A 27142-nucleotide genomic window follows, 5' to 3' on the forward strand; every position below is an offset into this window, starting at 1 on the left:
AAATGTGGGTTCTGGGAGGAACGACAGAACTTTGAAGCCTTTTGGAGCTTCCCGGGTGGCACTGCGGTAAAGAATCTACCTGCCAATGCAGTAGACGTGAGTTCCATCTCTGCTCGAGGAAGATTCCACATGCCGCGGAGCGACTAAGCCTCGCACCACAACTGCTGAGCCTGGGAGCTGCAGCTGTGAAGCCCGTACACCCTGGAGCCTGCGCTCCGCAACAAGAGAAGCCACCACAATGAGAAACCTGTGCAACACGCCTAGAGAGCAACCCCACCTGCTGCAGCTAGAGAAAGCTCAGGCAGTGACAGGAAACCAGCACAGCCATAAATAAGTAAAGTTATTTAAAAAAAAAAATCTTTGGAGGCTTTTAAAGCAGGACAGAGTTGGGTTCCAGTCCTTCCCAGTTCTGTGAACTTGGGGAGATCTCAGAGCTTCAGAACCCTTTTCTTACACGTTAAATAGGGTTATAGTATGACTGGGATGATGACCCAGTGTGACCTGCGGATGACTGGGAGAATTAATGTTTATGAATAGCTAGCACAATGCCTGGTACACAGGAGTTGCTTAACAACTGGCAGCTGGTACTGTGTCCTGCTAGACTGCAGGCTACAAGGGAGTGGGGTGAGGGGGGCAGAGACGTGTCTCAGATGCTGTTCTATCCTGAGCACCATGCCTGGCCCCTGGGAGGTGCTCATTGGATGAGTGAGCAAATGAATTGCGTAGACTCAGGAGAAGGGAACTCTGAAGTCCAAGTATAAATGCTTGCTAGTGCACGTCTTGGCAGGAAAAAGAAGAGGTAGACTAGAAAGGACCTGGGCAGAGCACAGATAATTAAGGACAAATTATACAACAGGCCAGAGGGAGATTAAGGGGTTATCTTGCCCTCAGGGTGGAATTCATGAGCAAAACAGAGCCTTGAGAACTAAACAGGGGAGAATCTCAGGCAGAAAGTGCTGGGCAGCCATGTTCATCAGCCCAAGAGGTTGTGTGAGCTGGTGCCCCCAGATTGGCCATTAGAATAGGAAATTAGGAATCAGTTGCTCTGGCTGATTGACTCATCTTTTGTTTATTCAAGTGCCAGATGGGAACAGAGCAGATGCTCAATAAATGTTGGCTCAATTGAATTCATTTAGTTGAAGGATTCTTCTTCCTTTAAGTTAGGCCATTGAGTCCCCATCTCACACTCCATCAGAGGGGACCAAGAACTACAGGTCCGAGGCGGCCTCATCAGCTGGTACATCCTCCCCAGCTCCCTCAGCCCAAGCACAGTCCAGCCTTGGGACCCAAGCCTGCTCAGGCTCGAGGAATGTGACACCAGCCCGGGTCACTGAGGTTTGATGGGTTCAGAGTAGGACTTATTTTCATTGATTTTTATTGTTTCTATTGTACTACAGTTGGTACGCTGTGTTGCGTGTGTTTGAGTTCTGCAGCAACTTGATTCACTTACACTCTTAGCTCTTCTTTTTCGGATTCTTCTCCCACGTAGGTTATTACAAAGTGCTGAGTAGAGTTCCCTGTGCTTCCAGCAGGTCCACCTTGACCATCAATTTTATGAATATCATTGTGTTTATGTTAATCCCAACCTCCTAATTTCTCCTTACCCCTTGCCCAGCTTCCCCCTCATTAACTCTAAGTTTCCTGTCTGTGAGTCTCGTTTTGATTTGAACATTGGTTCACTGTGATCAGTTTTTAAATGTGATGTATAAGTGACACCTGATGTTTGTCTTGCTCTGTCTGACTTACTGGACCTGGTGTGATCATCTCACAGTCCATTCTTGTTGCTGCAAATGGCGTGATTTTCTCCTGTTTCCTGGCTGAGTCTTAATCCATTGGGTACGTGTAGCATATCCTCATCCATTCATCTGTGGGTGGTCATTTCCGTGTGCCCATGCCTTGGCTATTGTAAATAGTGCCACAAACATTGTTGGGGTGCTTCTGTCTTTTGGAAGGATGGTTTTCTCTGAAGATATGCCCACCTAGGAGTGAAATCTTGGAATCTCATGGGAGCCGTATTTTTTTTTTTGAAGGGATTTCTATACTGTTCCCCATAGTGATTGTTACCATTATATATTTCCACCAACAGCGTAGTAAGTTCCCTTTTCTTCAGGCCCTCTCTAGCATTTATTCTGTGTAGACTTTTTAATGACTATTGCTTGGGAATAACCTCCTCATCGTTTTGATTTGCATTTGACTACAAGGAAATCCAACCAGTCCATTCTGAAGGAGATCAGCCCTGGGATTTCTTTGGAAGGAATGATGCTAAAGCTGAAACTCCAGTACTTTGGCCACCTCATGCGAAGACTTTACTCATTGGAAAACACTCCGATGCTGGGAGGGATTAGGGTCAGGAGGAGAAGGGGACGACAGAGGATGAGATGGCTGGATGGCATCACTGACTTAATGGACGTGAGTCTGAGTGAACTCCAGGAATTGGTGATGGACAGGGAGGCCTGGCGTGTTGCGATTCATGGGGTTGCAAAGAGTTGGACACGACTGAACAACTGAACTGAACGGAACTGAATCATTAGGGTGGTGTCATCTGCATATCTGAGGTTATTGATATTTCTCCCGGTAATCTTGATTCCAGCTTGTGCTTCTTCCAGCCCAGCGTTTCTCATGATGTACTCTGCATAGAAGTTAAATAAGCAGGGTGACAATATACAGCCTTGATGTACTCCTTTTCCTATTTGGAACCTGTCTGTTGTTCCATGTCCAGTTCTAACTGTTGCTTCCTGACCTGCATACAGATTTCTCAAGAGGCAGGTCAGGTGGTCTGGTATTCCCATCTCTTTCAGAATTGTCCACAGTTTATTGTGATCCACACAGTCAAAGGCTTTGGCATAGTCAATAAAGCAGAAATAGATGTTTTTCTGGAACTATCTTGCTTTTCCAATGATCCAGCAGATGTTGGCAATTTGATCTCTGGTTCATCTGCCTTTTCTAAAACCAGCTTGAACATCTGGAAGTTCACGGTTCACGTATTGCTGAAGCCTGACTTGGAGAATTTTGAGCATTACTTTACTAGCACGTGAGATGAGTGCAATTAGAAAGTGAAGAGGAACTAAAAAGCCTCTTGATGAAAGTGAAAGAAGAGAGTGAAAAAGTTGGCTTAAAGCTCAACATTCAGAAAATGAAGATCATGGCATCTGGTCCCATCACTTCATGGGAAATAAATGGGGAAACAGTGGAAACAGTGTCAGACTTTATTTTGGGGGGCTTCAAAATCACTGCAGATGGTGACTGAAGCCATGAAATTAAAAGACCCTTACTCCTTGGAAGGAAAGTTATGACCAACCTAGATAGCATATTGAAAAGTAGAGACATTACTTTCCCAGCAAAGGTCCATCTAGTTAAGGCTATGGTTTTTCCAGTGGTCATGTATGGATATGAGAGTTGGACTATGAAGAAAGCTGAGCACCGAAGAATTGATGCTTTTGAACTGTGGTGTTGGAGAAGACTCTTGAGAGTCCCTTGGACTGCAAGGAGATCCAACCAGTCCATTCTGAAGGAGATCAGCCCTGGGATTTCTTTGGAAGGAATGATGCTAAAGCTGAAACTCCAGTACTTTGGCCACCTCATGCGAAGAGTTGACTCATTGGAAAAGACTCTGATGCTGGGAGAGATTGGGGGCAGGAGGAGAAGGGGACGACAGAGGATGAGATGGCTGGATGGCATCACCAACTCGATGGACGTGAGTTTGAATGAAGTCTGGGAGATTGTGATGGACAGGGAGGCCTGGCATGCTGCGATTCATGGGGTCGCAAAGAGTTGGACACGACTGAGTGACTGAACTGAACTGAAGTGAATCATTAGGGATGCTGAGCGTGTTTTCATGGGAGTTTTCTTTTTAAGAATTTGAGGATAATTTAGCGCTTGAAATTGGCTTCTGAGAGTCGGCCCTGTTTTGAATTCATCTTCAATTACTTCCCGTAGAGCATTTCTTGAGGGCAGGGTTCCTAAGTGCCCAAATGGAAGGGTTTTCAAGTTGTAGTTGTGGGAAGGCGGCAGCACTTCATTCCCCACTGATGTAACTTGGGAAACCAGAGCCTTAGAGAAAGTCATGTTTCTGGGTTGTAAATTAGAGTGGAAATTGCCCGGACACACATCTCATTATCTTTCCCCACTTACCCTTGCCCACCACCCCCAAACAAGTCCCAAGCCCTGCAGAAGTGCCGCGCTGAGGGTACTGTAGGTAGATGGCAGGTGGGTGGGGCGGCCCAAAGGAAGAAGGCTGGAAGTGGGAGCCCCACCACCAGGATCCTGGGGACCAGGTGAGTTTGCAGAGGTCTTCCTGCCCAGCAGGTCCACCATCCTTTGCAGGCACTGGGTTTGACTTGGGTCTAAGAGGGCCAGCCTGCATCTGGGGATGGCGGGTCCATCCTGGGGGGCCCAGGCACTTCAGGTCCAAGGGAGCCTTTTGGCTGGTACATCCTCCCCACCTCCCTCAGCCCCAGCACAGTCCGGCCTTGTGACCCTAGCCTGCTCAGGCTGCAGAGATGTTCCACCATTTCTTTCTTTCCAGGGATGTGATAGGCGTTTCTTTCTTTTTATTTGACTGAAGTTTTATTTGACTTTAGTTTGACTATATCCTTTGCTGTGTCGTTTTTATGGGCTTCCCAGGTGGCACTAGTGGTAAAGAGCCCACCTGCAGACACTGGAGACATGAGACATGGGGTTCAGTCCCTGGGTTGGGAAGGTCCCCTCGAGGGTAGTTTATATACATTGCTGTGTTGGTGTTTGTTGAATGTGGTTCACTTGTATATATCCACATATCTGCTTTTTAGACTCTTCACTTATTTATGTTAGAGCGCTAAGTGGAGTGGAGTTCTCTGTGATATAGTAGGTCCTTGTTGATGTCTATTTTATTTAAGTATGTTTCTATTACTGTGCATATGGCATGGCATATTAACATGCCAACCTTCTGATTTATCCCTCACCCCCTACCTTTATCTCTGGCAACTATCAGATTTTTTAAAAGTCTTTGAATCTGTTTGTTTTGTCAAGTGGTTCATATGAGTCAATTCTTAGATTCCATCTCTAAGTGGTATTTTATGATATTTGTCTTTCTGTCTCTTGTTAGTATTATCATCTCTAGGTTCATCCACGTTGCTGCAGATGGCATTATTTCATTGTGTGTTTTTTTAATGCCTGAGTCATATTCCATTGTCCGTATGGACCACACCTCCTGTGTCTATTCACCTGTAACTGAATATTTTGGTTGGTTCCTTGTCCTGACTATTGTAAATAGGATTGTAGTGAAAGTTGGGGTGCTTGTGTCTTTTTGAGTTAAGGTTGTCTTTGGATACATGCCTAGTAGTGGGATTGCTGGATCATTTGGTAGCTCTGTTTTTTTAGGATTCCCCATGTTGTTCCTTGTAGTAGCTATACCAATTTCTGTTCTGTCGAACAGCATAGGAGGGCATAATTTTCTCCACGCCTTGTCCAGCATCTATTCTTTGAAGACTTTTTGAGGATGACCATTCTGAGTGGTGTGGGGTGATACCTCAATGTGATTTGATTTCCATTTCTCTTAATAATTAGTGAAGTTGAAAATCTTTTCATGTGTTTTTATTTTTCTTTAAACAGTGTGAGATTTACCTCTTGAAATAGGGTTCTGGAAAATTCTGCCGTTTTTTAAAATTATTTTTTGATGACCTACACCAAGGTATTTCTTGAGGTCAGATATCATTTATAGCCCCGCTGCTGCTGCTAAGTCGCTTCAGTCGTGTCCGACTCTGTGCGACCCCATAGACGGCAGCCCACCAGGCTTTCCCGCAGGGCTTGAATATTCAGTGCTCATCCGCACTCCTTTTAAAGTTGTTACGAGAAATGGCCACAAGGCGGCAGCATTTCTTCGTCCCCAACAGGCCTTGTGTCTTTTCGTGCCCATCGGCACACGTTTAAAAGTTGTTGTTATGAGAAACGGCCACGAGGCGGCAGCATTTCTTCATGCCCAACTGGGCTTTCTTGGGCAAGCAGAGCCTTAGTAAGAGTCAGGTTTGTGGCTTGTAAATTAGACACAGGAGCTTATGTCTCCTTACTCCCTTCCCCATATTTTTCGCCTCCTAGACAAATCCCAACCCTTGCAACACCGCTTTTCTGAGGGTTCTGTCTTCCATGGGTAGGGTGACTCTAAGGATGGAGTCTGGAGGTGGCAACCCCACCTGGAGACTGGGGGACTGTTCCGAACTCGTCCAGTCCAAGGGATCTGACTTCCTTTGGGTACTACACTAAGCTTTGTTTGACTATAGGTGGGCCTACCTGGATCTGGAGATGGGGAGAACCGGGCACCACTACTGGTCTTGAGGGGTGGGTTCACTTGCCGCCACTTCCTCGCCAGCTTCCTCAGCCCCAGGACAGTCCAGCCTTGAGACCCAAGGCTGCCCCGTCTCCAAGGATGTGACACCAGCCCAGGTCACCAAGACTGGACATTCTCTCAGGAATACTGTGCTGTCCCCTCAGCAGAGCAGGCATTTTTTTGCTGCTTCTGTTTTTTTTTTTTTTTAATTTCACTTTTATTTTATATTGGAGTATATTTGATCATTTGATTCAGATGTACAGCAGAGTGATTCAGTTATCCATATACACTGTCTATTCTTTTTCAGGTTCTTTTCCATTGTAGGTTACTATAAGATATTGAGTATATTTCCCTGGGCTATACACTAAGTCCTTGCTGGTTATCTCTTTACATATACATTGCCTTCTCCCATGCATATTGGGAGAAGGCAGTGGCACCCCACTCCAGTACTCTTGGCTGGAAAATCTCATGGACGGAGGAGCCTGGTAGGCTGCAGTCCATGGGGTCGGTCGGATACGACTGAGCGACTTCACTTTCACTTTTCACTTTCATGCATTGGAGAAGGCAATGGCAACCCACTCCAGTGTTCTTGCCTGGAGAATCCCAGGGACGGGGGAGCCTGGGGGGCTGCTGTCTATGAGGTCACACAGAGTCGGACACAACTGAAGTGACTTAGCAGCAGCATGTATATTTTAATCCCAAACACCTAATTTATCCCTCTCCCCTTTGGTAACTGCAAGTGTGTTTTCTATGTCTGTGAGTCTATTTATGTTTTGTACATAAATTCAGTTGTATCATTTTTTTTTAGATTCCACATATACACGATCTCATAACCCATTTTAATTTCTTACATTGATCTTCCTTTGCCCCTAGCACTTTACACTTGTTTTCCTTTCATCTAAGAAACTTTTGTAGTATATTTTCAGTACTTTTTTCTTTGTTATATTAAGTCCTCCTGTGTTTCAGAGGGGATAGGCAAGTACATCCTCCTACAAATTGCAGACCAGTGGAGTAGTGTACCGTCCACGGTGACCTTTACCATGCAGGTCTAAAGCTACCCCGATGCAGATAGCTTCAGATGGAGGCCAAAATTACAGTTTGCAGATGCCTTCAGGAAGTCAGTGTCAGATTGCTAAAGTCCTTGTTTGACTTCTTTTAAAATGAGTACAAATTTATACTATCATGGAAAGGGATAGATCTTCCTCTGCAGTTAACTTGTAAGCACTCACCTGTGGCAGATGAACACTTTTGCATAGTCACCATGAGAACCATATTCTCCTTTTATCATTGGAGACACTGCCTGAAATAAACAGGAGTATTCTAGGTGAGATCCACTTACCAGTTTATCAAGGCTGATTAAAAAATACGGTTCTACTCATATAACATCTGAAAAGAACTCCGGGAGTTTGTCAGCCTCAGTCTTTGTATATTATATATTGCATGAAGTTAAAGGTCAGAGAAGTAAAGTGACTTGCCTACAATCACACAGCCACTTGGTTACGAGACAAGAACACCAGCGTTGAGGCTGTGATTCCACTGCTCCGTCCAGTGGTCAGACTTAGCATCGAGTTTGTGCATTGCCTTAAAACACCTCTGACTTGGTCTCCGTTGGCTCGGCCACTTCTGGAATCCTGTTCATCACTGGCCACCCCCTCCCACTCGTGCCTAAGGGTCTGTGAACCTGTGGTTCCGGGCAGTGTCTGCTTCTGACCAGTGTCTCAGCCACTCACAAATAAATGTCTTCACACGGCCTCCTCCATGTCCTCTTTCTTGCAGACTCGCCAGCCCGTCTTTGTGCAGCTTCTGCAAGGTGTGTTCCGGGTTTACCACTGCAACTGGCTCATGCCAAGCCAGAAGGCCTCGGTGGAGAGCTGCATCCGGGTGCTCTCTGATGTAGGTAAGACTCCACCTCGGTTTGGATTCCACATGGAAACAGGCCATCCAGCAGTGATCAAGGCCACCCTGGACAGAGCGCCAGCTCCATAGCTCTGCAGAGCTCCCTCACACCAGAGGCTGCAGACCCAGAGCTGGAACCACCATCTTCTTGATTCTTAAACCTCCCTTTCATCTCTCCAAGCTAGCACCCCCCAAAGTTCAGAGCCAGCAAGTGCCAAAGAAAGGTAGGCTTTGAAAAGCCAGATTGCGTGGTTAAATGTTAGGCAGGTCTTGGCGAGTTCCAGCGTGCTCAAGTGCGTCCAGGGGGCTGGGAAGACCCTCGTTCGAGAAAGTCATCTGTTGAATCCGGTAAACATAGTTGACCATATGGGAACTTTCTTTTCATGCAAAGCGCTTGTCCACCCCCGGGGAACACCCTTTGTCAGAGATGGCGGCCTGCTTCCTCCTGCCTCTCGGTGATAAAGCTTCTCCATCCCCTGCCCCCTCCCCTCCTGCTCCCCATCGCCCCTTGTCGGCAGCTTTGAAAGGAAGTTATGACCATTACTTCATCCTGATTTTGTCGGTCTCTGATCTGTTGCACTCTTCCACCCCCTCCCCATAAATACTATGAAAAGGGAAAGCCTTCCTTCCTAAATCGAGAAGGGTTATCTGCCTCTAGTAGCTCTTTAGCTCCCTGGAGACCCCAGAGAAGATGAGTAGGGCTCTTAGTGCTGTTGAGCAGTTGTGTTCCATTGGGCTTGTTGCCCGATCGCAGTCTTCCCTGCCTAATTCCCTTTATATGTGTATGGCAAGCACTCGTGTCTTTTTATTATTTACGTGGCACAATTTCACAATAAAAGATTAAGCTTTTGAAAGGGTGTACATTATTATAGGTTCATGATGTGATAAAATAGGGCTCTGATCACCCTGAATTCTGCCCATATATGATGGTGCCTCTTGAGGTTGTTGGTTAAAAGTGGGGCAAGTTGCTGAGTTCGCTAGCTCAGTGATCATCAGAGAGAGGAAATGTTTTAACAGTCTTGGCAGTGATGAGAAAAGGCAAGGAGCGTTGGTGTTTGTGAGACAGTGGACCATGAAAACTGCACAGCCCATGAACCCCAGCCAGCACTTTTGTGCTTCTGCTGGCATGGAGCTTTGAAGACAGGCAAGAATTGTCTTACTGTTTTTTTTTTTTTTTTTTTTTTTAACGTTATTGGATCTCCCAGATAGAAAGAAGGCTTGTTCGTCTGGTTATCTAACTTAATTTTTAAATTAACTTTTTATTTGGCAATAAATTTAGACTTTTAAGAACACTGCCAGGATAACACAGAGTTCCCATATACCCTTCAGCCAGTTTCCCCTGATGTCTGCATCTTACATTACCAGCTATGTTTGTCAAAACTAAGAAACTCAGATTGGCCTATTGCTATGAACTAAACGTCCAGACTTGGTTTTCAGCCCTTTTCCCACTAATGCCCTTTTTCTGTTCACAGTAACATGTAGGCCACCACATAGCGTTTAGTTGTCTCTGGTCTGCGACAATTTCTCATGTGTGCATGCTCGGTCATGTCTGACTCTGCAACCCCATGGACTGTAGCCTGCCAGGCTCCCCTGTCCATGGGATTCTCCAGGCAAGAATACTGGAGTGGGTCCAGACCTTCCTTATTTTCTGTGGCCTTGACCATCCTCAGATGTCCTAGTCAAGTATCTGTAGAATGTTCCCCTTTGTGGATTTGACTGGTTTTCTCGTGATGAGACCGGAGTTGCCCTTTTTTTTGAAGCAGGTTAAAAGGAAAACAACAGCTTGTCTGGACAGCATAGCTTATGTCATACTAGATGTTGTCTTTTGTACTATGTTTGGCTTAAAACAGCACTTTGTAGATGGTTGAAAGAATACAAAACCAGAAAATTTTTCAAAAAGCAGTTTACTGGTTAGATGAGTTCCCTGTCTTGATAATTCTTAAAATGTATCGATATATCTGAGCCCCTAAGAAGCCATTCATTGAAGAAGCCCATTGGACCTACCTGCACTGTATGACCTCGTAGCATGTAATTTTCCTCACAGCAGCTGGCCTCAGAATTCACATTGGAAAACCCGACCTAACAGATAGTGAGGTTCAGCTGAACTGCATATCCACGTTAATGTTGTGGGCATGGACACGCCTGCCTGTGGGATGAGGGGGCAGTTTGCATTTCTGGGGGTCTCTCATCAGAGCTGTGGGCTCACAAGCCCCATCTCTCCTGTGCAGCCAAGAGCCGGGCCATTGCCATTCCCGTGGACTTGGACAGTCAGGTCAACAACCTCTTCCTCAAGTCCCACAACCTCGTGCAGAAAACCGCCATGAACTGGCGGCTGACGGCCCGCAATGCTGCCCGCAGAGACTCTGTCCTGGCCGCTTCCAGGGACTACCGGAACATCATCGAGAGACTGCAGGTAATGCCCAGCGCTGATGGAAGCGACCCGTAACCCGGCCTGAGGCGGCTCCCCACACTGAAGGGCTTCCTTGAGCCAGGGAAAAATCCGGGGTTGGCCCCAGGGGGATATCAGTGTGATGAGTGGGTAGTCAAATGCATATGTGTGTGTTGGGCCAGGAGAGCAAAGCTCCTCGGGACCCAAAAATACTCCCGACAAAGTCATGGTCTTCAGAGGTTGTTCATGGATTTTCAAATCTCTTTTTCAGGAAGTCCCTTGTCACTTATTAGGAAGGAATAAATCAGTGTTAGAAGAGGATGCTTAGAATAAGAGTGTAACAGCTCCTATTTTTTTCCCCATCATCTTGGGATTTTGGCCTCTTGAATCAGTAGGTAAACAAGTGTAATCGTAACTGAGAGAGGAGTTTTCTATCAAATGAGCCAAATGAAAATAAAAGTGTTACTAAATTCTAGCTAGATTCTACTCTGTTTACTTAGTACCTACAAAGAGACGTGCTCTTCTTTTGTTAAGAGGGAGAGTAGTGAGGATCAGATGATGTTAAACGTTTAAACACGCTCCGTAATATCAACATCTTCCTTTGAACAAGCGCCTCAGGTGGTTTCCTCACAGATGACACATGGACCATGGTTAGAGAATCACAAATCCTTCAGAGGAGCTTGGTGCCATGGTGCAGAGTGTGATCTCACGCCAGCGCCCGATCGTGGCTCCACGGCTTAGAAATGCATAACCTTAGGGAAGTTACTTAATTTCTCCAATTTCCTAACTTGTAAAAATCATGTAATAGTAACACCTACGTCATGGGGCTGATACGAAGATTAAGAGACTTAAGACGTTCCGGTCACTTGTGACTGCCTAAGAAATGACAACAGAGATTATTTTATTCTTTGACTGTTCTGGAGGTTACTGGGCTCAGCAAGGTGTTTCTTGCTCAAGTTCGTTCATGCAGTTGCAGTCCGATGGTGGTTGTGTTTGGACTCACCTTGAAATCTCACTCATCCACACGTTTGGCAGTTGATATTGATCGTTAGCTGAGACCTCAGCTCTCACCTAAAATATCTACACGGAGCCTCCCCATAGAGTATGGGTTTCCTCACAACATGGCGGCCGGGTCCCAAGATAAGTCTGGAGAGATAGATAAGTAAAAGCTATATTGCCTTAATGACCTGGCTTCAGAAATCACATGGCATCCTTTCTGTCATATTCTTTGGGTCAAGATAGTGACATATGTCCACTTAGGTTCAAGGGGAGAGGACACAGACCACCGTTTGATGAAGAAGAGCTTGCAAAATCGTTTATACTGCAGTGCTTGTACAGCAATGGAAAATGCAATACACTTAAAGCACAAAGAGCAGAACCTGGCATGTAGTGAGCCAGGTCACTTGATCAGTGACCTGCTCTTCTTAATATTATTATGGTCGTTATCCTTATGACCGTAATAATTATCATTAATAAGTGAAGTAAATGAATCTCTGAGGGTGACACAAGTTACCTAAAGACAAAAGAGTTCATTGATGCATTCATCAGCCCCACCCTAGGCACAGGGGATACAGCAACCAAAGCTAAAATAATCTTGACCTTCATAGAGTCTGCATTGTTGGACAGGAGAAAAACAATGATCAAATCACACAGATAGAAGTAAAATGGTAAGAGAGACAGACACTGCAGAGGAGTGAGCAGTGCTATGAAACATACTGATGAGGAAGCTCATCTTGCCTGGCGCTGGGGGTGGTGGTCAACAAAGGCATTGCTGGGGAAAGAACATTGGAACCAAGACCAGGGGACAGGGGGACTGACTTAAAGAACGGAAGGGAAGGGAAGAGCTTGTGAGGAGACCATTCCACAGGGGAGAATACAGCACAGAGACCTCAGGAAGGTTAGCTTGGCTGGAGCCCGCAGAGCTGGGTGGATGCAATTTGAGCCTTGTCATGACAGAGCCACTTCTTAAACAAAGGTAGCCTGATTCCCCATGGAGTGTTTCTTGATCTCCACTATGGTTTAGAAGGAGGAAGGTCACTGTATTGTAGACTCATAACTGGATGAACACACAGCATTTTCTTCTGCTCAAACTGAATTATCTGTGGTTAGAAACACACCTGCTCTTCTTAGATCATTACACATATTCTTGGGTAACAGAATAAAATACATAAGTTTAGGCAGTGCTTGTTTTAAAGATTTGGCCAGTAGCCAAAGCGATCCTTATTTATCTAATGAGTTATTGTCTGTCTGAGTCCCTGCAGTTACGAGATTGCTCAGAATGGCAAAACTTGTCATAATGTGAGAACATTAACTTGCAAATGCAGTGCTTATATAATTAACCCCCATTCAGACATCCCCCTCACTTAACACTGGCATCTCCCCCTGCCCATCGCTTCGCCACCCTTGTCTGTTGGTCTCTCCCCGATTGCCGAATGTTCTACATTTGACAATACAATGCAAATCAATTGCAATGTGAAGTTCCAACCTGGCAAAAGATGCAAGATTTCGTGAACACGATGCCGAAGAACTGTTTCAATCTTGTACAAAAGCTGGAGACAGATAACGAATTGCCAGAGTTAGGACCAGTCACTGTTGAAGAAGAGGAAATTGGGTGCTTTCCCAGAGAGAACTGTTAGGGAAACTGACAAAATTCTCAAAGAATTTTGCCAAAGCGACCCTCTCTCTGACTGTGCTGTGAAAGTCATTCCAAACTAAGGGATGTTGCAGGGTACTCTCATAATATTGTTGGGAATATGGCCCCCTCCCCAAAGCAGTTTGATTTATTCATGCATTCTTGAATGCATCCTAAATATGATTGAGTGATGACAAATTTTGTTACATGTAAGATGAAGTAGAATTATATTCATAAGTTTTAGTTTCTAGATAAAAGATCACTCAATTCTTTGTGAATTTGGGGCCTATGAAATTTGGGTCCCTGATTGAGATGAGTGCAATTAAAGTGGGCTTTCTCCATGCAAAGCTTCCTGGTGAATTATCTGATCTTCCCCAGCGTGTCGTGTTCTGCCCTTCGTAGCCAGCTTGCCGGTAGCTTGGTTCTCAGTTAGCAAGCCAGACGGCAGACTTTAGCATCTTTTGGAGATAATTTCTCATCTGTTTCCTGCCATTTGCCTTTATATGGTGTTTGTTGTGTTGGTTTTGCTGCTCTTTCAACTTCTCTCTGTTTTCCTTTCCTACAGCTATGTGTTTTGCATTTGAAGACCATCATGCTATCAGGGTACATGTATTTAGCATGTTGATACAGCATGTTCATTCATTTGTGTTCTCATGTTTTATATGATATTTTATTATATGAATAATTCATGCTCATTGGAAATAATTTGGCAATACTCACAAGTACCACTAAAGAGAAGAAAACTGGAGTCACCTGTAATCCCACCTCTCAGAGAAAATCACTAATGATGTTTTAATGTTTGCTGCGTATCCTTTAGACATTAATGTTGTGGATAAAAAGTGGATCATAGAGTCCATACTATTGTTTGGCCATTTTTTTTACACTTGTAATGTAGACACCTTTCCATGTTGTCGAATGTACTTTTTGCATCCTATTTTAAAACATATGGAATGATCCCTTGGGTAGCATAAGGACCATCTCACAGAGCGGGTGGGAAGGATGTTACGTCTTTGTTATTTCTGTTTTCCGCATCAGGGTCTAATGCTTCAGGTAACCGTTGGGCAATGTCTAATAACTTGAGGCACATACCAGACGGTGCTGAGGTTACTGTAACCCAGCATAGTCTGTGGTCATGCCTCAGGTCAGAAATGAATGTTCCCACTCTCCCGTGGTCGCCTCGGCCCGAGCTGCTCACCCGGGCTGTGCTTCCGTTCCAGGACATCGTCTCGGCCCTGGAGGACCGTCTCCGGCCCCTGGTGCAGGCCGAGTTATCTGTGCTGGTGGATGTCCTCCACCGGCCCGAGCTGCTCTTCCCGGAGAACACGGACGCCAGGAGGAAGTGTGAAAGCGGGGGCTTCATCTGCAAGTAAGCAGCCCCTCCCGCCGCGGTGCTCGCTGGGGCAGAACCCCGATGACCAGACGCGGCACTGTTCCCGGGAAGGCGGGGCTGGCCTGGTGTTCGGTGAAGACAGCAGGGCCTAGTGCGGGGGGTCCGTTCTGACTGTTCTAAAGGAAGTGCGTAGGTGCAGTCCTACTTAGCAACGCTGTTGTTGGGTGACAACTTCTGCTTTGAGAACCGCACGCCCGGTTGTTCATCTTCCACTCACCACATGCAGGCAGGATGTCCCCCGTGGACTGACGGACTCCAAAAGCCACGGCCCGCGAATCCTCAGAAAGCTCAAACCTACCAGGGCCTCACAGTCTTTATAGTTTCCCAGCAGCTTTATAGTTTCTCGTTTTATGCCGTGGGGCATCATCTAGAAAAAGCAACTGGTCCCATGACCAGAGACCGCTGTCTGATTTTCACCCTAAGGTTGGTTGGTTGGTTAGCTTGAGCGTGAATTCTGCTGCTTTTTTATTTTTCTGGGCCCGTCAAAGGATAAGACTGTATAAACAAAGCAATGGTTGGGATGTGTTTATTTCCAACCATAATACTCTTGAGGTTCTTTTTTTTTTTTTTTTTTTAACACTGCTGACATATTTTGGCCACATTACTGACAATCCTCAGTGGGTAAATAACTGCGCTCCATAAACAGCAGTTTTGAGTGGGCCTCTGTCTCCCTTCGGACCTGTTTGCTGCTGCCGACCAGCAGGTGTCGCTTTTGAGACACCGACTGGCTGTTAGTGAAGGGACTGCCCGGAAGTCTGTTTAAGTCTGGGAGCCTTTGGTAAATATTAGTTCATTAACAGACTAGTTACAATAAGTTGGTTTTTTTTTTTTTTTTTTTTTATGTAAAGATGTTTCAGGGATGTAATCCGTGGTTTTCCCCTCCATTCAGGTTAATCAAACACACTAAACAGCTGCTGGAGGAGAATGAGGAGAAACTCTGCATCAAGGTCCTTCAGACCCTCAGAGAAATGATGACCAAAGACAGAGGCTATGGAGAAAAGGTACTGCCTTTTATTTTCATGTGAAAACCAGGTGTTGCTATTAAATAGAAGCAGAGTGGGGGCACTTAGAAATCCACCTTAGTTCAGGCATATTGACTGGAGAGATAACTTAAAAAAAAAACCTATTCATCTTGCCCTGAAGGTAATTAAATCATATGAGTCTCTCTTTAAAGTCATATACACTTAGGTGTCTCTTTTAGGCTGCTTGCCGTACAATCTATATTCAGAAAAATAGGAACAACAAGATTTTCCGTCTGTTTAAATTCCCAGTGAGAATGCAAATGCTTCTTGTGTACCAAGGTGTGTGTGTTCCTGAGTTTTGGGTTCCAGCTGAGCATACCTGTGGGTTTACTTGCTTCTTTCTGGTGAGACGTTACACAATCCTCCAAGTGTATGAAGAAACTGCCTCCAGTTCTAACTGGAATGAAGACAGACAGACATGTCACCTTTTCTAACTGAGATTGGGAAATGGACCATCCCTGGGAGCTGAGACTTCTGATCACATGCAGCGAGCCATGATGTACAGAAAACAGCCCTCGCACCCCTGATTTTGGTCCAAGTGGGATAAAAAGAGCCCCATTGCTCTTCCTTTCTGCCCCCAGTGAAAAACAGGGCCTGAATTTAAGTCTCACCAGTCTTCTTTGAAGGCAATAATATTCATTTACTACCTTGAAGCCACTTTTATCCACATTTTCCAAGTAGGTAAATGTGCTGATATCATTGACTTACCAAATACACAGTAAATAACTTTTATTCATCTCTGCAAAGAATGTTTGATAATTAAATCACAGCCTCTCTCGTCAAAAGAGAAGGTGACAACTAGATTCTTGAAAGTCTAAAACACTGTCGGAATCTTGCTTTCTAACCTAAGCAGTGTCCGTCCTTAATATTAGAGCAATTCAACGTGTGCGGATCTTTGGATAAAAGCAAATAAAACAGAAAGGTACACAGTCCTTTTTGCAGTTTACATTCCTCCACTGGCCCCAAACCACAATGCTTTAAACATCAGTCTAAACTTGTAAAATGTACAAATTCAAACTTGAATAAATGTTACTTGGAAAATAAGTGTTTATAACTCAGGAGGAATTTTGCGGTGGAAATATGCCAGAATAGAGTTTATAAATATAAAAGCAAGGAACGCTGGTACAAATGGGAAGTAACGAGATGACCAGTCTGCGCTGTGTAGACACCCAGCTAGGTCTTGCCCTTGATAAGGTGAGGAGGACAGTAAAAGAGAATACACTTATCAGATAAGTAAATAATAGCCATTTATTCCACAGGATGTTTGTTTTTCTTCGAGTGAACTTTAAGAAGTGTTTTTAAAAAATTGACTCTAGTTTTAAAAACTCGTGTTTTTAAAAAATTGACTCATTCACTTTCCCTAATAAGATAAACTCTACCAAAGGGACCTTAACCAGCTGTGAATTTATTTGTACCTTTGGGGCAGAAAACACAATTTTAAACTGTGGGGACCACAGTTTTCTCCTCTTGAGAATGTCTGCTTCTTTCTTAGCCAAGGTACTTGAGGTAAGCTTTGCGTCTCTACTCCAGTGACCTTGTAAGTTGTGCTTATACTTTCAAGTGAGTTTTCTTTTTAGAGCGTGGAAAGTATAAGTACAAGGAGTTGGTTCAGAGTCTGTTGCTGGGCAGAAAAGCGCGCAGGGGTCTTCGGGGCCGTGTGGAAGGTGTGCTTTCTGCCGCCTTTCCCTCCCCATGGCGGGCCAACAGGGAGAATGCTGTCTTGGCCCCTGGGGACACGATCCGAGATGCTGTCACCCTGCCTGTGAGAAAGCTCGTGGAGAGCTATAGAGCCAGGGCTTTGAGAGCTCAGTAGATGATGCAGGCTGTTGTGAAAGAGTTACGAGAGTTGAGAGGAGCTCCTGAGGGTGCAGCTCAAATCCCTCTTCATCTGGTGAAGAAATTAGCCACATCCTGGCAGAGAAAGGCTTGGCGGCAGGATGACAGTTCCTTCCCGTCGGGTTGGAGCTGTCATCCCCCTGGTCAAAGTGAAAATACTAGAAGCAAGTACGGGAAATGCTCTGCCACCAAGAAGGACATTCTAGAAACCTGTGCTAGTCAGCAGCTCCTCCGACCGCACAGAGATGCCATGCTGCTTCTGGCCCCAGGCTCGGACTGCGGGAAGAGGCTGCTTAACCCTTCGCTTTAAAGGGGAGCAGGGGGGCGTTAAATGATTTGTGTTTCTTCCAGTTTCGTTGTTAGTTTGCACTCTGTCCTGTTTCACTAAGGCTTTTGGAAAATGCCTTTGATGGGTTACTGGCTGCCTCTGTTTGAGTAAAGAGGCATGACATGCGGGAGCCAGCTCTTTCAAGGATGGGAAGAACCCAGACCCAAAGAACTAACCTTTCTTAGGCAAACCAGGTCGGGGTGTTGTTCAATTGCCAAGTAACATCTGATTCTGCAACCCCATGGACTGCTGCATGCCAGGCTTCCCTGTCCCTCACAGTGGGTGTTAGTCGATAAAGTAAGTGAAGTGGCCTTTGAACTGGGTGCTCAGGACACGAAGGCAAGTGTGAATGCCAAGTCTGTCGTCTTGGCCTACTTTTCCTATTCGTTGCCTCTTGAGTGGGGCTTGTCCCATGACTAACACCCTGCTGGGATGGCCGGTTGCTCTGTGTTCCTGCCCTCTCCTGAGTCCTCACAGTCCTCTCTCCTGGTCTGCGGGGCCCTCACATCACCTGAGGTTTGGATCAGGCCTAAGAGTCATATCTGAGAAGACAGTGGTCAGCACACTTGTCCTGGTCCATTGCCTAAGACGTGCCCGTCCAAGAACTGTGACACGTGCTGGAAATGTGGGGGCGGGGCACAGAGGATGGTGACAAAATTTAAATCATGATCATTTAGAAATTAAAGAAATTATCTTTTCCTGTGGTGTCTCCAAATGGGCCAGCAATATTTACCAGAGAGTGGTATTAAAATACAATATAGGATAGTATAATATAGTGGAATATTAAAAAGGATCACCAGAATAATGATGGAATACATTTTCATGTGATTCTTGTGTCTTTCTCAACAGTGTATTCAAAGTTAATAAACTATAAAATCAGGGCTTTGCAACCATTCTGTGTGTGCAAGGCCTAGCCAACTCTGCTTTTAATCTATAGATTTAACCATGTTAAATAAAATAGTTACCTCCCATCGCTAAACATCTCTAAGATTTACCCTGAATCTCTCTATAATTCGTAGAATATATTCATGCCCCTAGGCCCTGCTTGAAGAGAAAGCATGGTTATTTTATATATCGGCTGCTCTATTACCTACCGTACGATTTTTATTAAGATATTTTTGATTTAAGAGTCAGAGTTTTGGAAAGAAATTCAGAGGCCAACAGATAATGTGAAAGAATATCTCAATTTATTTAAACTCCATTTTTCTTCTGAATAATGGTACCTGTTACACTACTAGAGAGTTTTTGACCTCAAGTAACATCAGGGTTTTCATTTCTTATGAATTGTCAATCCCCTGTTAATTACTAGTGCTTCTTTTCTCTGGGCAAATAAACTATTAATATTTCCAGCTACCAGTGTTTCTAGTAGGAGTTTAAATTTGCAAAAGTAAATATTAATGAAACATAATAAAATCAAGGATCCTCCATCTATCATTAAACATGCATAATTGTCATTAATCCTCTTTTTCTTTCTTTTGAACTTGGTGCTAATAAATCATTTCATTGTTCCTAATATCACTCAGGTAGGCAATAATCACCTTGGAGGAATCTAGTCTCTTTAATCAATAGTATCAGGATTTGGAATATCTGGGCTGGGGAACATGTTGGTCTTATTGCTTGCTTAAATTGAATCTGGGTCTGATTTATCCCACTGCTTGCTTAAATTGAAACTGGGTCTGATTTATCTCAATGGTAGTTTGAACTCAAGACACCCCACCCCCATTCAATGGTATAATGAGTCCAAGGAGAGAATTTTCTCCTAAGCTGAGTTGATAGGAGTTTAGCTTTTAACCCGACTCTCTCCCATCCTTTTCTGAAAGGACATGGTTCTTGATCGGGGATCTTGCCCTTGTTCACAGCTCAGTTCAAGTTTTCTCTACAAGGGAGCACAACAGTGCCATTCAGGGCTCTTGGTTCAGTGACCTGTGAGGTTTTTTGTTTGTTTTTTTCTTGGCCACACTGTGTGGCATGAGGGATCCTAGATCCCCAACCAGGGTTCAAACCCACTCCCCTTGTATTAAGAACATGAAGTCTTAACCACTGGACCACCAGGGAAGTCTGGACCTGCGAGGTTTGATACCTGGCATGTAAACAAAGTGTGGCAGCATCCTGCCTGAGATGCCAGGGTGCAGTGGTGTCCAGAATGCCCACAGCTCTCAAGACGGTTGTGTTCTAACGATGCTCCAACCTGAGTCAGCGATGAGAAATACAGTGACAAAGCTTCTAACACTTAGCTCGCTTGTATTTCCTGTTCTAACATTGCCTTCTTTTTCTCCCCCCTTTTTTCTTTTCCAGCTCATCTCCATTGATGAATTGGATAATGCTGAGGTCCTAATTTCATTTTTTTTAAGTGTCCCATGGTGATGTTTCCATGACCCTCTCCCAGCGAACTCTGTGACCTGTCCCCTAGTCTGTGCAGCATCTAGTATCTGACTTTGTGTAGCATGCCTCTGGGAGTGAGTCAAGTCCTTCGTGTCTGTGTTAGCGTTTCCCATGAGTTTGTTTGCCATTTGTCCTTGGAGCCCATCCGAGTCTAGATAAAGATTTTCTAAACTGTGATAAAATTTCAATCATTCACTGTCTAGAAGCTCAGCTGAATTTGTGGTTGGCACTGGCTATTAACAGATCTCTGAAACTCAGTGCTGATGCTTCTCTCTCTCTATGTGAAGCACTCATGCAAAAAAGAAATAACTATATGGGTACAGTTTGCAAGTGGTGAAAGAAAAAAACAAACCACTGCTCTCTTGGTCTGTATGTTGGAAAGTGTTAAGTGTGAGGGGGTCATAGAAAATTTTGTCAAAGTGCAGAGCGAATTCTACAGCAATCTCGAGAGTTTTCAGCTGCTGGCTTGCAGTGGAATTCAGAATATACTATATCCTTGGCTTCTCAATTCTAGGAAAACCACCTCGAGATTGAGGAACTGAAATGTCATCTGATGGTTTCTATACTTAGGTATCAAATTAGTTTCATTTACTCAGAATTAACCTGGAGACTCACGAGTGGCCATCTTGTTTGGGATTTGAGGGCCTCCTAAATATTTTCTCTCTTGTAAACATTTTTCAAGATTTCTTGCCACATCTATAGTATGTGATACATGTTTGGTAAATGATAATAGAAAGGATTAATTGGGGGAATTAATATATGTAGTTGAGGGAGTCTAATTGCTTAGGAAAAGGAGGCACATTGGAAAAATTTTTATCTGACTTTCAAAAATTAATTTTCTTGTCTACTTCTTTAGATATCTGTTTGCTCTTTTGGTAGACCAATGGATACCTTCTTTTGATGGTATTTGATGGTATTCTACCAAATAGAATATAAGCCCTGCTCTAATAGCTACCACCAGAATTTCAGAAACACTAAGAGATGGTTCAGATACCCCTAAGGAGAATTTGAATCACAGACTTTTTAAAGCTGAAAGCGACGTGAGTGGTTATGAATTTTCAGGTCCCTCGGGAATGGAGGCACTCAGAGAGGTAACGTGAGTGGCCTTAGTTCTGACGGCTATAGCGGGTGAGGCAGAACTAGCGCTGGGCTCAGCTGCCGGCCCGGAGGCTTACTGCTCAACCGCAGTAGATTCTGCAAGCTCAGGCTTCTCCTTAAACCGATCAGCATGAACAGGTGAGGAGGCCATGCTTCTCTGGGGTGAATAGAAAGCGAGAAAAACAGCAGGCTGTCCAGGGGGTTCACCCCTTTAACTACAGTGATTTTTGCTACTTCCTGTTTAGTCCTCTCTCTTCCGGGTTGTTTGTTTGCCAGCAAAACGTCTAACGCTGAATCTTCATGTTGGCAGCCTTCGACTCTTCTTCTTTCTACCTAGAGTTGTAAATGCTTCCCTGACTTGAATTTTTCCTCTAGAATATTGAGGTTGAGTTCCTATTTGTTTAAATACAGATGAAGTCAGGAAAGGAAGGCCCTCCCTTATCGGAGTCTGCAGTGTTATTAATACTCTGTTTTGCACCATAGTAATCATTTGATGTGTTGGCTTGCTCAAGATAGAACTTGGGTCTCCTGGCTGGGAGTTTATTGCTCGCTTATGGAAAGATTCCCCAGTTGGAGCAGGTGTGTTTATAATTATACGCTAGGAAATAGAATACTGTCTGTTTATAAAAGAAGAATGTTCTGGCAGCCCCTTGGATTCTTTGAAAATTCCCTGAGGAAGCAACTGTGGATCCCCTCTCTGTTGTTACCCCTGGCAACCATCCGTGCCCTGGGACACCAACACTGTCCCCAGGCCGGCAGGCTGTTGGATCTGGCCTTCTAAGCAGAGATGCCTGATCGCCTTTTGTCATCCATGGCTGTTCTGGAAATGAGTACAGCTCCTGAGGTTTCCCCTGCCAAGCCTGCTGTCCATGTGTGAGGGTGGAAACCAGCAGCCCACAGCTGGAGTTCTGCAGCAACTCCATTAAGAAACTTAATGAGAGTTCACGCTGGCCCACGTTACAGGCAAGGCCTCCCACCTAAAAATTGCAAACCAGCACTTCAGACTTGAACCTTGCTGAGGAATTGTCCCTGAGCCAGGGTTATGACATATCTGGAAGAGCCGTGATCCCTGGGATGGGAGGGGACCACTACTCTTCAATGATCAGGCCTCTCGGCTGTTGTGAGAGAAGAGGCGCAGTGAACTGCTTGGAGAAATAGCACAGTGTCTTCTGAGTCTCTGTGTGTGCTCTGAGAAAGGAAGACGAAGTGAGGACAGGTCAGAGTCCCTGTAGGAAGAGTGCATGGTGGAGGCCTTCTCGGCTATCCTGGAGTGAAATTTCACTTGAAACCAGAAAGAGAGGAGGGTTTCCTTTTTTTTTTTTTATGATGATGATCATGATTTTTTTGTTATTGCAAATCAAGAGGCAAGGTCTCCATCATTACCACCTGATTTTACCTTTTTCTTGGGGTTCAGGAAGAGGACAGATGAGGGGAGAGGTATAGAATGTTTCTGTCATCTCCAGAAAGAAAACACCCCATGACCCATTCTTGGCTTTAAACAGACACCAGTGACTGCCCAAGACATTAGTTTATCTAACGCTTAAGTGCCTGTTCCATTCCAGGTGCTTTGCTAGGGGTTTTGGATCCAGCAGTGCCCCAAATAGGCACAGTCTGCCCTTCTGGAGTTTATGGTTTTGCCACAGCAGCAGACAGTATTATAAGCCAATATTAACTGAGACATGTAGGAAGGTAAAGTATAGGGAATCATGTTGTTGTTCAGTCACTAGGTCAAGGCTGACCCTGTGACCCCATGGACTGCAGCATGCCAGGCTTCCCTGTCCCGTTCTGTCTCCTGAAGTTGCTCAGATTTGTGTCCATTGAGTCGGTGATGCTATCTCTAACCATCTCCTCCTCTGTCCCCGGCTTTTTCTCCTGCCTTCAATCTTTCCTAGCATCAGGGTCTTTTCTAATGAGTTGGCTCTTCACTTGAAGTGGCCAAAGTTTTGGAACTTCAGCTTCAGCATCAGTCCTTCCAATGAATATTCAGGGTTGACTTCCTTTAGGATTTGGATCATAAGAACATGGGGGTCACAAGAATATGTAGTTTAGGGACTTGGACCTGAGGAGGTCAGTTCACATCAGGCGAGGACCACTGCCCGTGAGCCTGTTAGTGACTCACCGCAATGGAAAAGCGAGATGGGTGCTCCCACTCCTTAAGGTGGCTGCAGCCCGCCTGTATCTGCCGGTATCGAGTCCTCGGCTTCTGCCACCTTGCCACCAAGAGCTGCTTCTGCAAGCAAGGGAGACCCCTGTCAATAATAAAATTCAGCAGGGGGGCAAGGGGGAGAGAGAAACAGAGAAACACGAGAATTATTCAGTTTCACCTTCAGGGGGCGTTCTCATGACGTCCAAGCCAGAGTGGAGGTGTCCTACTTTTTTACATCGCTGTGAACTGCTGGGTTGGGCACCTGCCAACATTCAGGCGGCAGTTACATAAGAGCTTCTTTTTTTCCTGGAATTTAGGCTTGCTGCTGATGTGTGACCTTCAACAGTAATTGCCAATAAATGCAGCGGGGCTGTTTACTGTTAGACACTGGCAACCCTGGAGCAAGCGAGCTCAACTCAGAGCATAGAGAAGCTATTGCAGAATCTCGGGAAGTTTTTTTTTGTTTTTTCCTTTCTTTTTCTTTTTAATGCTGAGATGATTCCATAATGATCGAAGTTGTATAATTCAATCAAGTCAGAATGATTTTCACTTTTGGGTTCAGTTCTGATGAACTTCTTCTGTAAAATATACGTGAAACTGCATCATCAGAGCCAAATAATGTCTATTTCTTGTTTCAAAAAGCCAGTGCCATTAGTAAGGGTATTATGCTAGCTGATGTGCAGATTCAAAGTGGTCCTGCTAAAATACTAGGTAACTTCTCTCTTTGCTCAGCTTTCTTTCAGGTGTTCTGTTCTCTTAATGTGGTTTACAAAGGCTTGTGAAAGGCAGGACCAAGCAAACATATTTGCAAACCCATTTGCTGTTTGTTTGTTTATTTTTTCCCTCCTCTGAGATGGAGTGGGTGAAAAGGGACTGAAGACTGATTCATGGCATTGGAGATGATAAATTCTCTTTGCTGTGCTGAGAATTCGGTCCACCATACAGTCTTGTTTCTTTTGTTGCTGTTCTTTTTCTTGTTGCTTTAGGTATAAGGTTGGGTTGTTTATTTGATGTTCAGTCTCATTTCTTGAACTATCTTCAGCGTCTGCTAGGGGTGGTCCATGAAAGGAAGACATCTTATTTCAAAGGAAGATTCTAGAAGCCTAGGGGTAGGATTCTTGTTGATGACATCAGGAAACAGAGAGTCTCAGTGGCTGTGTCGTGTGCTGGCCTGTATCAGGCACACACAGATACCTGTGTGTATGTGTATACGGTATGTATGCATGCGAGTGTGTGCTCTTGTACACACACCACAGATAGGAACCCTGGGAAGCCTGCGGGCTTCTTTTTATTTAAGAATGACAAAGTATGATTTCCCTTCAGTTGTGGTAGAAATTTATCCCTGGGTAAAATGGTAGGTACAGTATGTGCAGAAAGTGAGCATTTCAACGTCTGCATGAATCTACTTGCTACTCTAGTGCTGCAGTTAGGATAACCAGTTGGGATTCTCTGGCTTTCTGCTTCAAAGCCAGTCATTTGAAATCTTTTTTCCTATGAAGTTTGATCTTGCTAACCTTGTGTAAAAGCTCTGGGAAGACTTCAGATCCTAGAAAAACGTGAAGAGGCAACGGAGAGCGATAGTTAGTTCAAAACCAGACCGCATCAGCTCACTGCCCGTCAACTGTTGGTCTGGAGAGACTTCACCTTGACTGGAGGGTCAGCACCTCAATATCCTGACTGATCCCGGGGTGAGGTGGTAAAAGACAAGACGTGGGAAACGCAGGCATACTCTTTTTCTCAGAACAGTCTCCATTACCGTATGGTCACTGAGCATGATCTTTCATGTTAGCAAAAAAAGTTACTTTGATAATAAAAATGTGCCGAGAAAATCAGTTCATTCATTTACGAGAACTATCCTTTGCTTGGGGTATTATGTATATGTGTTTATGTAGCTTATGTAGTTATGATTTGAACATATATGGCTTATTAATATGCTTATTTTTTTCCAAATTGTGGCTGACTGCCTTAAAAGAGCCAATCCTCCCAGAAATACAGCTGAAGTCCTCTTAGGAGGAAGTGCTAATAGAGACTGTTGGTTATTTTGCCAAATCATATGCCAAGCTTGGTTTGGCCTTTCCCATGCCTGAAATCATTCTGTGTTCTACTGGGTTGTCTTATTTAGGGAACTTAGCTGTTTGATGTTACGGAATAAAGTTTACTGAAAATATACCAAGCATAACTTAATGTTTTAGCTGGAAGGAATCCTTATAATACCTGCTCCAGTCTCCTTGAACTACAGGTCAGGCGGTGGAAGCCCAGACAGGTTCAGTGACTGGCTGAAGGTCATACAGCACCAGTCCCTGCATGAGCCGCCATCAGGCAATACCCATCCATTGTTCTTGGTTTTTCCTTTCTTTTTTATGAGTGGATGACATTAAAAAATTGTCCTCCTGTATAAATAGTGGTTCTTGAAGAAGAAAAAATGTTCTATTGTCTCAGAGGTCTTCTGTAACGTTCTAGGAGAAAAGGTCATTAATCTTAATTTTCGTTTCAAAAATTAAACACCAATATGACAGCAGTTTAGGGAGGCAGTTGAGTACCGGTCCAATCATAAAACATACCAGAAACCACTGATCTCTTGAGTGCTTAAGAAACAATTCTGTGAACATTCTGAAAGAATTCAAGATGCTTCTTTGGACATAAGGGATATCAAACAAGAGAATTTTAAAAAGACACACGAGTTCCACTCCATCTTGTTCTTTAACTATTATTTTGATTGGCAAGGCAGTAAGAGGGTAGCTGTGTGGCTTCCTATAGTAAATCCGTGTCTGTAATCCTTTTGTTCTGATCATATAGAATCGGTATGAAGGATATGTTGGTGGAATGTGGCCAAAGCTGACTGTAAATGATAGTACTTTTCTCCATCTGTGTCTCCGACTGCTCCAAAGCGCATGGGAACTTGCCTTCATTCTTCTTTTCCTCGTGTGTCCTTTTTGCACGAAGGGCAGATGGTACATGTGTGTGCACAACTTTACTTCTTCAGCCTAAAGCCTACAGAACGCAGGGGTGGGGTTAAAACGCAGTCTTGGCTCATGATATCATTTATATTATCTGCAGAACACATTCCCCTGAGCTCTGGTTTTGTTTCCCTCACCACACTCAAGTCCTCTCTTAACACCCTGTGCCTCCCGACCCCAACAGGAAGCTAAACACACTGGAGAGAAAGTTGCTCCTTGAGGCAAGTGGAGCTGCACTTATGTCTGAGGGCTCTTCTGTCCAGAACTGAGTGAGCAACTCTCCACATCTGCCTGTTCGTCCTTCATAAAATAATTTAATCTTTGTGGTTGAAGAGATCCCTTATATCTTTACTTCATTTTACCTGTTGGCAAATAGAGAAAAAAAAAAGAAATTATTAGGTTACAAAATAGCAGTCTTATATTAAGAGCATTTTTTCCATCTTGAGGGTCACACCATGAAAGGGGTATCAAGTGTTGAGCTGGGTTGTGAACCCACAAGATTTCCCAGCTCCCATCCCCACCCCACGCTTTTAGCACCTGCTCCAGCTCACCGCCGACAGCCGCACTCTGGCCTCGGGAGAGGTCTGTTGTGTCTCTGGAACCCCGCCAAGGGAGGCCAAGGTCACTCAGTGGCAGTGTGAGCCTTGGCTTCACTCCACGGCCCCAGACCGCACCTTGAACCCGCCAGCCATGCCTGGTGTGTGACCACGGCCCAGGGCGGGGTCCGGCAGTTCCATCCGACATCCGTCTCCGCCCCGAGCACGT

General features: G+C 44.7%; 1 protein-coding gene across 7 annotated transcripts in view; it reads left to right on the forward strand.

The window, feature by feature from the left end:
• The window catches only part of ITPR1 (inositol 1,4,5-trisphosphate receptor type 1), a 352733-nt gene that overhangs the window by 206351 nt on the left and 119240 nt on the right, over window positions 1-27142 (forward strand). For 5 of the 7 annotated variants that reach the window (XM_027522186.1, XM_027522187.1, XM_027522189.1 and 2 more), the window contains 5 exons: window positions 8078-8198; window positions 10426-10610; window positions 14436-14584; window positions 15498-15609; window positions 20090-20122. In XM_027522186.1, the coding sequence (XP_027377987.1) occupies window positions 8078-8198; window positions 10426-10610; window positions 14436-14584; window positions 15498-15609; window positions 20090-20122 (600 nt within the window). The remainder of the gene's footprint in view (window positions 1-8077; window positions 8199-10425; window positions 10611-14435; window positions 14585-15497; window positions 15610-20089; window positions 20123-27142) is intronic. The other 2 variants (XM_027522190.1, XM_027522193.1) reach the window with 1 other exon arrangement.

This window comes from Bos indicus x Bos taurus, chromosome 22 (assembly GCF_003369695.1).
Source record: "Bos indicus x Bos taurus breed Angus x Brahman F1 hybrid chromosome 22, Bos_hybrid_MaternalHap_v2.0, whole genome shotgun sequence".
Taxonomy (NCBI): Eukaryota; Metazoa; Chordata; class Mammalia; order Artiodactyla; family Bovidae; genus Bos; species Bos indicus x Bos taurus.